General features: G+C 41.4%; 2 protein-coding genes across 2 annotated transcripts in view; both read left to right on the top strand.

The window, feature by feature from the left end:
- Nucleotides 1-12,597, top strand: part of MRPS22 (mitochondrial ribosomal protein S22) — a 331,159-nt gene that overhangs the window by 30,989 nt on the left and 287,573 nt on the right. The window lies entirely within an intron of this gene.
- On the top strand, nt 1,622-3,177 carry LOC105523325 (heme oxygenase 1-like). The gene is given in 2 exon segments (XM_011958119.1): nt 1,622-1,848; nt 1,851-3,177. Coding segments are annotated over 2 exon segments (864 nt in total). The 5' UTR covers nt 1,622-1,703; the 3' UTR covers nt 2,570-3,177.

The raw sequence follows: 12,597 nt of genomic DNA, 5'->3' as shown, positions 1-12,597 counted from the left end.
TCCTGCTTTCTCTTGTGGGCATTTAGTGCTATAAATTTCCCTCTACACACTGCTTTAAATGTGTCCCAGAGATTCTGGTATGTTGTGTCTTTGTTCTTATTGGTTTCAAAGAATATCTTTATTTCTGCCTTCATTTCGTTATTTACCCAGCAGTCATTCAGGAGCAGGTTGTTCAGTTTCCATGTAGTTGTGCAGTTTTAAGTGAGTTTCTTAGTCCAGAGTTCTAATTTGATTTCACTGTGGTCTGAGAGACAGTTTGTTGTGATTGCTGTTCTTTTACATTTGCTGAGGAGTGCTTTACTTCCAACTATGTGGTCAATTTTGGAATAAGTGTGACATAGTGCTGAGAAGAGTATATTCTGTTGATTTGGGGTGGAGAGTTCTGTAGATGTCTATCAGGTCTGCTTGGTGCAGAGCTGAGTTCAAGTCCTGGATGTCCTTGTTAACCTTCTGTCTCGCTGATCTGCCTAATATTGACAGTGGGGTGTTAAAGTCTCCCATTATTATTGTGTGGGAATCTATGTCTCTTTGTAGGTCTCTAAGGACTTGGCTTATGAATCTGGGTGCTTCTGTATTGGGTGCATATATATTTAGGATAGTTAGCTCTTCTTGTTGAATTGATCCCTTTACCATTATGTAATGGCTTTCTTTGTCTCTTTTGATCTTTGTTGGTTTAAATTCTGTTTTTTTCAGAGACTAGGATTGCAACCCCTGCTTCTTTTTGTTTTCCATTTGCTTGGTAGATCTTCCTCCATCCCTTTATTTTGAGCTTATGTGTATCTCTGCACGTGTTATGAATCTCCTGAATACAGCACACTGAGTCTTGACTCTTTATCCAATTTGCCAACCTGTGTCTTTTAATTGGCACATTTAGCCCATTTATACTTAAGGTTAATATTGTTATGTGTGAATTTGATCCTGTCATTATGATGTTAGCTGGTTATTTTGCTTGGAGAAATGCCATTTCAAGTCCTTTGTCCATTTATCAGTTGGGTTATTTTGTTGTTGTTGTTGAATGTAGGAGTTCTTTATATATGCTGGATCATAGCCTTTTATCACATATTTAATTTGGAAATATTTTCTCCCATTCTGTAGGTTATCTTTTCATTCTATTATGCCATTTTAGCATATGCAAGTTTTTAATTTTGATGTATGCTAATTTATCTATTTACTTTTGTTGCCTGTGCTTTTGGTGTCATATCCAAGAAATCATTGCTGAATCAAATGTCATGAAGCTTTTTCTCTGTTTTCTTCCACGAGACTTATAGGTTTAGGTCTTACATTTATGCAAATATTTCCTCCCACTCTGTAGGTTGCCTTGTTACTCTGTTGATACTGTCTTTTGATGCATAAAATTTAAAATTTTCATGAAGTCCAATTTATTTATTTATTTTTTTTGTTGCCTGTGCCTCTGGTCTCATATTCAAGAAATTGCTATGAAATCCCGTGTCATGAAACTTCTGCCCTGTGTTTGTTCTGAAAGTTTCATAGTCTTAGCTCATACATTTAGACCTTTGATCCATTTTGAGTTAATTATTTTTGTATATGATATAAGGTAATTTCATTCTTTTTCGTTTGGATATCAAGTTTTTCTCAAGAAAATTTATTTAAAAGATTTGAGTCAATGCCTGCCTGCTCTCCAGCGTCCTCAGAGCAGCCGCCGCCCCCGCGGAGCCAGCACGAACGAACCCAGCACCGGCTGGATGAAGCGTCTGCAACCCGACAGCATGCCCCAGGATTTGTCAGAGGCCCTGAAGGAGGCCACCAAGGAGGTGCACACCCAGGCAGAGAATGCTGAGTTCATGAGGAACTTTCAGAAGGGCCAGGTGACCCGAGAGGGCTTCAAGCTGGGATGGCCTCCCTGCACCACATCTATGTGGCCCTGGAGGAGGAGATTGAGCGCAACAAGGAGAGCCCAGTCTTCGCCCCTGTCTACTTCCCAGAAGAGCTGCACCGCAAGGCCGCCCTGGAGCAGGACCTGGCCTTCTGGTACGGGCCCCGCTGGCAGGAAGTCATCCCCTACACACCGGCAATGCAGCGCTATGTGAAGCGGCTCCACGAGGTGGGGCGCACAGAGCCCGAGCTGCTGGTGGCCCATGCCTACGCCCGCTACCTGGGTGACCTCTCTGGGGGCCAGATGCTCAAGAAGATTGCTCAGAAAGCCCTGGACCTGCCCAGCTCTGGCGAGGGCCTGGCCTTCTTCACCGTCCCCAACATTGCCAGTGCCACCAAGTTCAAGCAGCTCTACTGCTCCCGCATGAACTCCCTGGAGATGACTCCCGCGGTCAGGCAGAGGGTGATAGAGGAGGCCAAGACCGCGTTCCTGCTCAACACCCAGCTCTTTGAGGAGTTGCAGGAGCTGCTGACACATGACACCAAGGACCAGAGCCCCTCACAGGCACCAGGGCTTCGCCAGCGGGCCAGCAACAAAGTGCAAGACTCTGCCCCCGTGGAGACTCCCAGAAGGAAGCCCCCGCTCAACACCCGCTCCCAGGCTCCGCTTCTTCGATGGGTCCTTACGCTCAGCTTTCTGGTGGCGACAGTTGCCGTAGGGCTTTATGCCATGTGAATGCAGGCACGCTGGCTCCCAGGGCCATGAACTTTGTCCAGTGGAAGGCCTTCTTTCTAGAGAGGGAAATCTCTTAGCTGGCTTCCTTATCGTGGGCACTGGAGGCTTTCAGGGCCTCCATCCCTCTCACTGTGTCCCTCTCTCTGGAAAGGAGGAAAGAGCCTATGGCATCTTCCCCAACGAAAAGCACATCTGGCCAATGGCCTAAACTTCAGAGTGGGCCAAAGGATCCAGCCCTGCCCTTCAGCATCCTCAGTTCCTGCAGCAGAGCCTAGAAGACACCCTAGATGTGGCAGCTATCTCAAACCTCCAAAAGTCCTGAGTCTGAAGTATCCTTGTTGACACGGCCATGACCACTTTCCCCGTGGGCCCTGGCAATTTTTACATAAAACTGAAAAGATGTTGTGTCTTGTGTTTTTGTCTTATTTTTGTTGGAGCCACTCTGTTCCTGGCTCAGCCTCAAATGCAGTATTTTTGTTGTGTTCTATTGTTTTTCTAGCAGGGTTGGGGTGGTTTTTGAGCCATGCGTGGCTGGGGAGGGAGGTGTTTAACGGCACTGTGGCCTTGGTCTAACTTTTGTGTGAAATAATAAACAACATTGTCTGATAGTAAAAAAAAAAAAAAAAAAAAAAAAAGATTTTCCTTTCCTTATTGAATAGTCTTGGCACCCTTGTTGAAAAGCATTAGAGTATATATGGGAGAGTGTATTTCTGGGTTCTTTATTCTATTCCATTTGTCTATGTGTCTGTCTTTATTCTAGTATCATGCTGTTTTGATTATTGTAGCTTTGTAGTAAGTTTTGAAATCAGGAAATGTGAGTCCTCAAGCTTTGTTCTTATTTTTCAAGATTGTTTTAGCTATTCAGGTTCCCTCGAGAATTCATATAAATTTTAGGATGGATTTTTCCATTTTTGCAAAAAAATATTGTTGGGATTTTGATAGGAATTGAATTAAATGAACAATATTAATTCTTGCAGTTCATGAACATGGAATGTCTTTTCATTTATTTGTGCCTTTGTTAGTTTCTTTCAGTAACATTTTGCAGTTTTGTAGTTTTCAGTGATGCCGTTATAATCAGTTGTCATTTTAAAGGTTTCCACACCAATGTTGATTCAAGATAGTAACCAATTTGTCATACCTAGCTTGTTCAACCCTTGGTCCGTGGGCCACTTGCAGCCCAGGATGACTTTGAATGTGGCCCAACACAAATTCATAAACTTTCGTAAAATATTATGAGTTTTTTTTTTAGCTCATCAGCTATTGTTAGTGTTAATGTATTTTATGTGTGGTTCAAGATAATTCTTTTTTTTCCAATGTGGCCCAGGGAAGCCAAAATATGGGAACCCCTTGTCTGTACCATAATGAGTAGTCTCATGGAGAAATTTAGCTAATATTCATTTGAAATCACCTGGTGCCACCAATTGCCTGTCTTGAGAGCACTAGAGATTATCTGAGTAAGAGGTACAACCAGATTTTTTCCCATTCTTCCTTTTCAAAATCAGGAGTTAATCATTGATTTTATGTAATGGCCTCATAAGGTTGTCTCCAGAGATTTATTCTTTGAGGGTTTATATAGGATCATAACTTTGGTGAAGGCTGGTTGTTTGGCATAGTAAGTTGCTAGAGCATTTCCTATAGCTTACACATTATCTATTTTTTCCATGAGCTTCAACCTTTATAACTACCTCTCCAGGAAGTAGGGGTGTGTCTACAAATTCCTGAATTTGTTGCCCATTTTTGATGGGGGTTCCAGTAGGGCAAGAAACCCCCTTGTTTCCAAAGCATCTCAAAGTCATGTACTACTCCAAAAGCATATCTGTTATTTGTGTATATGTTTGCTTTTTCGTCTTGGGCTAGTTGTCAAGATGTAGTAAATACAGTAAGTTCTGACATGTGGGCTGATTTTACTCAAAGAGAGCTTAGATTAGTGACTGGTTGATAACCTCCAGTTTTAGTTTTGAGGTATGAGCCATCAACAAATAATATTAGAAATAATCTTAGGTCAAGGTTCTCTAGAGGAGACTAATCAGTCTGAGTAAGGTACAGAGAATTCCTTAAGGAAGACAATCTTGAGGCTCCTTTTCTTTTTCTTTTTTTGTTTTGAGACAAGGCCTCACTTTGTCACCCAGGCTAGAGTGCAGTAGCTCATTGCAACCTTGACCTCTTGGACTCAAGTGATCCTCCTGCCTCAGCCTCCTGAGTAGCTAAGACTACAGATGCAAGTCATCACACCCAGTTAATATTTTATTTTTTTGTAGAGACAAGGTTGGGTCTCAGTGTGTTGCCCAAACTGGGCTCATGTGTCCTCCTGCCTTTGCCTCCCAAAGTGTTGGGAATATAGGCATGAACCACCATACCCAGCCTCCCTTTCTTTAGGTAGAGGCAGAAGAGAGGTAGGATTCAGAGTGTTGCCGGCGTAAATGGTAATGTTGGAGGCAATGAGTAATAGAATTTCATAAGATATTAAGACTGGGCGCAGTGCCTGTAATCCCAGCACTTTGGGAGGCCAATGCTGGTGGATCGCTTGAGCCCAGAAGTTCAAGACCAGCCAGGACAACTTGGCAAAACTCTGTCTCTACTAAAAAATACAAAATTAGCCACACGTGGTGGTGCACGCCTGTAATCCCAGCTACTCGGGAGGCTGAGGCAGGAGAATCCCTTGAACCTGAGAGGTGGAGGTTGCAGTGAGCAGAGATCGTGCCATTGCACTCCAGCCTGGGCAACAAGAGTGAAATTCCATCTCAAAACCGAAAACCAAAAACCAACAAACAAAACCCAAAATTAGCTGGGCATGGTGGCATGTGCCTGTGGTGCCAAATGCTCCATAGGCTGGGATGGGAGAATCATTTGAGCCTGGAAGGTGGAGGTTGCAGTGAGTCAAGATCACACCGCTGCACTCCAGCCTGGGTGACAGAGCTAGATCCTGTCTCCAAAAAAAAGAAGATATTAATTGGCTGGCTGAAAAGTGTTGTATATTTATTCTGTGAGTAGTAAGGTCTGTACTGCATGAGGAACCCTAAACTCAGATGAGGAGGCTAGAACTAGCTCAGCAGAAGCTGCAATAAATTTTTCAGGTATTAGAAAGCAATTGCCCTAAGACAAGCAGGATGAGCCTTTCAAACTGGGTCAAGGGTGAAGCTATAGTAAACAATGTTTCTGTTCATTTTGTTTTGGTTTTGAGAGTTAGGGGTAGTAGAGGACACGAATAAGAATAACTAGTTCCTGGTTTCATCAACAAGGCACACTAAGCACTGAGCTGACCATTTTAGTGATGTTTAGAACTTGCCTTGAACTTCTAACAAAGTCCCCATTTATCATACATCAAGCAAGTCCCCTTTATTTTATGCTGTGAGGGTATCAACCTGGTTTTTAATGTAAGATCATTTAAAAAATTATCCTTGAAGTTAACTTCTCTAAAGGATCTTTTTTGTTACTTTTTTAAGTGTAGATTTTAAAAATACTTTTTGCAACAGTTTTAGGTTTACAGAAAATTGAGTAGACAGCAAGGAGTTTCCACATACCATCCCTGCCCCAGACAGTTTCCCTTACTATTAACTCTTGCATTGCCATGAGACACTTGTTATAATTCATAAGCCAATACTGACGCATCATTATTAGCTAAAGTCCATAGTTTACACTGAAGTTCACTCTTTGTGTTGTACAGTTCTATGAGTTTTGAAAAATGCATAACGTCTTATATCTACCATCATAGTATTATCCTGAATAGTTTCACCCTGCTAGAGGTCCTCTGTGTTGCACCCATTCACTCCTCTTTTCACCTCCAAACACTTGGCAGCCACTAATATTTTTACTGTCTCCACAGTTTCATCTTTTCCAGAATGTCACATAGTCAGAATCATAGAGTATGCAGCTTTTTCAGATTGGTTTCTTTCACTTAGTAATAGGCATTTTAAGACTTCTCCGTACCTTTTCATGATTTGATAGATCATTTCTTTTTATGGCTGAATAATATTTCATTGTATGGATGAACTACAGTTTGTTTATCCATCTACCTATTGAAGGACAGCTTGGTTGCTTCCAGTTTTCGGAGCAATATGTTTTTAGTGGTTCCTACCAATTTGTGTTAAAACCCAAGGGCTTGTCCAGATTGCTTATTCACAAATAGACAAAGAGATTTTTGTAGTTTGGGATACCTAGAGAAAGAGGCTGCTGAACGTCTTTTTCAGGTTACAGAAAACCTGTTCGCTTTTGATTTCCTTAGGAGAGGGTCTCTTACTGAGGACTTAGTCAATTCATAAAACGGTATTTCAATCCTAGAAAAACTTGGCACTCATTGTCTGTAATATCCAGTTAAACTCCAAAATACTCTTAGTTGTCTTTTGTGAGGGGTCTAGAATATTTTTGGATAGCCTTTAGCATATCAGCAGAGAAGGGTTTATCTTCCTCAGTTACGTCATGCTCTAAGTAATAGATAGTGGTTTGGAAAAAATTGTGACTTTTGAAATATGTATGTTTCTTTTCTGATAAGGCTAGGGGCAACTAAATGGAATCCTTTTTACAGACCTCCTTGCTCTCTGAATAAAGTAGGATATCATTTACATATCGTGTCAGAACTGAATCACAAGGGGACACTTTAGGTCTTTTAAGTCTTGATTGAGGACCTGGGAAAATTGGAGGGGGCTCTAGTGAACTCCTGGAGTATGACTGTCTAAGTACATTATTGTCCTTCTTAGGTGAATGCAAAAAGATATTGACTATCCTGATTGAGAAGTACACTGAAAGAGGCAGAGCAAAGATCCAATACTGTGAAGCAAGTAACTTCATGTGGAAATTTATGACAGAATAGTATTTGGGTCAAGTTCTATCAGGAAATGAAGTATAATGATTTTGTTGATGGCCTTGAGGTCTTGAACAAATTGGTATCTTTGTCGTTTTGTTTCTTTACTCGGAGGATGGGAGTGTTACAATGGCTAGTGCAGAGTATGAGAAGACTTTTGTGTGTAAGGCCTTCAACCATAAGTTTGAGCCCTTCCTTTGGCTTCAAGGGATATTGGAGAAGTTTGAGTAATGGCTTGGTAGGATCTATTTGAACTTTAATAGGTTCTGCTCTCATTGTTTTTCCTATGCCAGTGAAATCTTTAGCCTGTAGAAGGTCATGGAGTAGTGTCAAGATCTTTATCTGGGGTATGCATCAAATAAAATAGAGAATGCAAAGGTATATTCAGAACAAACACAACTTGATTATAAATAGAGGAGTCCTCTGGAAACTTAAGAAATAATCCCTCTGGTGTGCATTTATTTTTGCAATCTCATGTGTAAAGTATATCTCTCCTTATTAAATTTGCAGGTGTATTATCACAGAACAAGAAGGGATACTTCCAGGCAAAGGCCCAAGGGTTACAGTTAAAGGCTGGGAGATAGGGAAAATTTGTGTTATTTGAAATGCCTGCTACCTGTGCAGTACCGTTACTCTGAAGACGAGAGCATGAAGGCACAGCATTTAATGTAGAAATGGTAGCCCTTGCATTAATTTTTATTGGAAGTGTTTTGGGTATGGCTTCTAGGAGACTTTAATTTACTTTTCAGGGGTTTTCTGAGCTGCAAGTTTTTTATGGAAAGAGATATCCTGTAGGTCCTCCGGGTCAGTCCAATCAACTTTTGCCATCTAGGATTTAGCATCTGTGGTTCTGCCGCATATGTATATGAGTTGATATAAGTCAGGTAATTCTGGGTCAGATGTACCCAAAAGGATTTTAAACTATTCTATGAATGTTTACTAGTCTTGTCTGCATTTAGGGAAACTTATAGCTCTCAATTCTGCTCAGGTCCAAGCTCTAAATTCTCCAGTTGTCTGAATACCTGGTTCATGGAGGGATGGGGCTTAAGAGACAACTGGCATTTTAGGTTTTGGAGAAAGTTGTTGGGAAAAGGTAGGGGGCCTGAAAAAGGACAACTGGAGGGAGGAGTTGATGGAGGTATGGAAGGAGAGAGATTGGAAGGATAAGGAAGGGGCAGAGGGAGATCTGGATATAGGGAGGGAACTGGTGGACAAGGACAGAGGATTTACTAGGGAAATGAATCTAGTTCATTGTTGCTAAACTGCACATTAGCTTTGGCCAAATAATCTTTTAATGAAGTCATTTTTGATTTAGAGTTTCATTGGAAACCTCTATGTAAATAAAAATGCTGCTTATTAAACCTGAGAACTCTTATTTTCATTCTTTTTGAAGGTGCCTCTCAAATGAATGATTTCAAATTAAATGTTCTCCACAGTAGCCATTAAAGGCTCACATCACCCTTGGTAAAATTATGCCATTTAGAAAGACAGGGACCAGAATTAGGATTCTAAATGAGAACACATATAAGAAGCAGGCATTTTTTTTCTGTAAGAGGAGAGGATTTGGGCTCAGACAACTCCATAAGAGATGGTGATGGTCAGCAAAATGTGGTGCTGGTGCCTCAGTGTCAGAGTCTCCCAAACTGATAGTCAGTGCCTCTGAATGTGGACTGTGGTAGATGGAAAACCAGAGAGAACACTCTTTCTGGATCAGAGCCAAGCTCTAAAAACAAAACATAAAAACAGGAAAACCTTACCCACTTTTATTGGTAATCCACAGAAAAATTTGTCCAAATGGAAGCTTGTCTGGTGAGAACTGCAAACTCACCAGACTGTGAGACTGGCTCAGACAACAGGTGTGTAGAGCCTATGACTGTGTTGTACCCCGCAATTTTCTTTCTTGTGACAAACAATACTTTTAAACCATACAACACAAAATGGAAACACAAAAGTGATTAAAAGGAGATGAAAAAAAATGGGTTGATTCCATCAAAGCTGCCAAACAAATGAACTGATAACAAAACATGGGTACCAAACTGAGAGTAAATGGACAGGGAACTCAATGCAAAGAAAGAGTTCAGACCTAGTGTTGACTTACCACGCTGGGCTGTGTGGACCGTATCTCACAAAAAAATGGAAAATAAGTGAAGACCACACAAATGGGAACAAGCAGAGGTGATTTATTTAGAGCTTGCTATAGCAAGGGAGTTAGCCCCATCACTTGCGTTTGATAGAGACTTATTGGCAGGCAGGTGAGTTGGAAAATTTTATAGTGAAAAAGGAGAAGACTTCAGGTATGTCTGATTGGAAGTTGCTGGCATAGGGAAACTGTAGGAGGACCAACTAGAAGTGGGCCATCCTACGTGATTGGTTGGTTTGTGCACCTTGTATCTTAGGCATAACATATTTGGCTTTTTCTGGTTGGTCCTGAGTTGGAAGTGAGGGTGAAAATTAGAACACCTGGCAGTTGTTGAACAAATCTGGACCATTTTGGGCCAGTTACTGCAGAGACTGTGGTTTGGCTTCTGGGATAGTTGCTGCAGAAGGCTGTGGGTAAGATTTTTACTGTCATGTGTGGTCTGGACATTGTTCATTGGTATTTTCAGTCTCTCAGATCCAAGGAGTCCAGCTCTCTAATGGCATTTCCTGCCCTTACCTTGGCCTACTGGGCTTCTCAGTGACCCTGGTGCCTCTCTAGGGCATTTGTTTATTACACAATGTCCCTCGAGGCCCTTCCACACATCATAGTAGCTGATGTATTTGATAGCCGTAGGTAGTATATCCGCTGTATCATATCCACTTCTCCGGACGTTTTGATCCTTTTTCTCTGCTGTCTGTCTTGGCAGTTATGGCATTCCTACTTAGTATGGGACATCTTTTTCTCTAACCCTGCAAGATCCACCCATCAGATTGTTAGCACTATCTTACAGCATCCTTGCCAGGGTGTTAAATCATGTATCTTGGGAGAGTGCTTCTAAATTGATACACTCTCCCTTCTCTAGGCTGACATCTAGCACTCTCAGTCTTACACTTGACTCCTGCTGGTATATGTTGGGTAACACTCACAGCAATTCTAGGGCATACAGAGCCCCATTCCTTTGTTACAGGCCAGTATTTCCCTGGCTGGGTTATAACATGCTTTAGTTACTGGCCTGTAGCAAAGAGAGGAGGTGAAGGTAGTTCCTGAGGTGGGTGCATGTTATCTTGCTAGGCAGAGGCTTCTGTATCATCTTATGCAAGGGTGGAGTGCCAACCTTTAATAGAGAGGAGTAGGCCACTTCTGCAGGCCAAGAGGATGGAAGGGGGTTTGGGATTCAACATATTCAAGTGAATCTACTTGGTTATTTCCATCCAACATTTCAGGGCCCAGTCTGGGCTGGGACCTCACCATTACAGACTTTCCAAGTTTGAGAATTCAGCCTTCATACCGCCACTATCCTTGCAGTAAATTCTGGGCCAGATCCTCAGTTGCTTTCCCCTCCGTTAGCTACAGGAGATGAAAGGCTATTTTTATGCTGCCAGGGAGAACGTCTACATTTCATATTTGGGTTTTATTGGTAATCAATCACCGTCCGACTTTCACTTTCTTTCTCAAATGCATTTATTGTCCCAAAAAAGGCTATTCAATTCCCCATTATTTATAACTATCATGCATATAATTACTCTGTGCCCCCAATTTTTCTAATGCCTGGGATTCTGCCAATGCCAGTATATTGCCTTCTTTCCAGAGTCCCAGTTAGTTTGCCATTGATTAAGATCTTATTTGCTTTCCTGTAACATGCCATGGGCTATTCATGCTCCATGATTCAGCTCTGAAATCCAGTTTAGTGGCTACTTCCTATGACGACCCCTGGCACCAGCTATCTTAAATTGGCTTGGGAAGACTTTGCCATGGAGATTTGCATGCAGAAACTTTGGGTAACAAAGAAAATATGACAGGACAGATGGAGGAGCTGAACTGGGATACAGCTGCAACAAAGCCTCAGCCAACTCACTGAGAGCCCTAGAATTGGGATAATTCTTCAGAGCTGTTTTAAAGCAAGTGAGCTGGGCCTGTATACCCGTACTTGAACAGTTATTGGCATGAATTACCCATGGAGGCTGAGGGTAGTTGGAGAGCAACTGAATTTATCTGCTAATACTCCCAGCAGTCTTGATGGGGTTGGGACTATGAACAGTCCAGCCCAGTGTCACTACTGCATTGAAACTGGAAGTTGGGCCATGTATGATTGCTTGAGGATGGGAACTGTGATTTTTGAGTTGCAAATCATATGAGCTCCATAACGTCTGACTCTGAGTCTTGACCCTTAGGGAGCAAGAAAGAGGCAAATGTAAAATTCAAATATGGAGCAGACATGCCTGTAATCCCACTACTTTGGGAGGCCAAGGTAGGAGGATTGCTTGAGCCCAGGAGTTTGAGATCAGCGTGGGCAACAGGGAAGATTTTCTGTGCAAAAAATAAAAATATAAAACCCTAGCCAGGCATGGTGGCACATGCCTATAGCCCCAGCTATTGGGGAGGCTGAGATGGGAGGATTGCTTGAGCATGAGAGGTCAAGACTACAGTGAACTGTGATCATGCCACTGCACTCCAGCCTGAGAGACAGAGTGAGACCCTGTCTCTACAAAACAAAACGAATTTGGAACAGAAAATGAATTCACATTCAAAATATGTCCACATACCAAAATTTTTGCCCAGGGGAAAATCAGTGTCATTAAATGCTACCAAATAATTGGAGATGTTATGCCTGAGGAAATATGATTATTTAGCTAATTAATATACAATTTAAAATAAGAATATTTAATTTCTTCTAGAGATAAAGGAGGAGATAACATCCGTGAAACTAGAAAAGTTTATATGACATTGACCAAAAGTTGTGAAATAAGAGCAAATAGATATAAAAAAACCAAATAATCAAAAGTCTTGAAAATGAAAAATGCAGTATTTGAAATAAAGTCTTATACAGAACAATAAATGAATTTTGAAAACAGATAGTGACAGAATCAGTTAATTGGAAGAGCAAAAGTGTGCTATGATACAGGGTATGAAAATATAGATATTAAGAGATCTGGGAGAGGGCATTGATTAAGCAGCACCATTTCTCTATTAGGAGTTTCAGAGATTGGAGAGAGGTTTAAATGTGCAAGATATATATATATTTTGAGATCTTATGGAAGAATTAATTTTCCATCTATAGAAAGCTCACTGAGTTGCAGCTGGCAAAAATCT

The sequence above is a fragment of the Colobus angolensis genome, unplaced genomic scaffold, assembly GCF_000951035.1.
Source record: "Colobus angolensis palliatus isolate OR3802 unplaced genomic scaffold, Cang.pa_1.0 Scaffold46, whole genome shotgun sequence".
Taxonomy (NCBI): Eukaryota; Metazoa; Chordata; class Mammalia; order Primates; family Cercopithecidae; genus Colobus; species Colobus angolensis.
The sequence above is the reverse complement of the archived record's forward strand: the minus strand, read 5'-3'. Positions and strand labels throughout refer to the sequence as shown.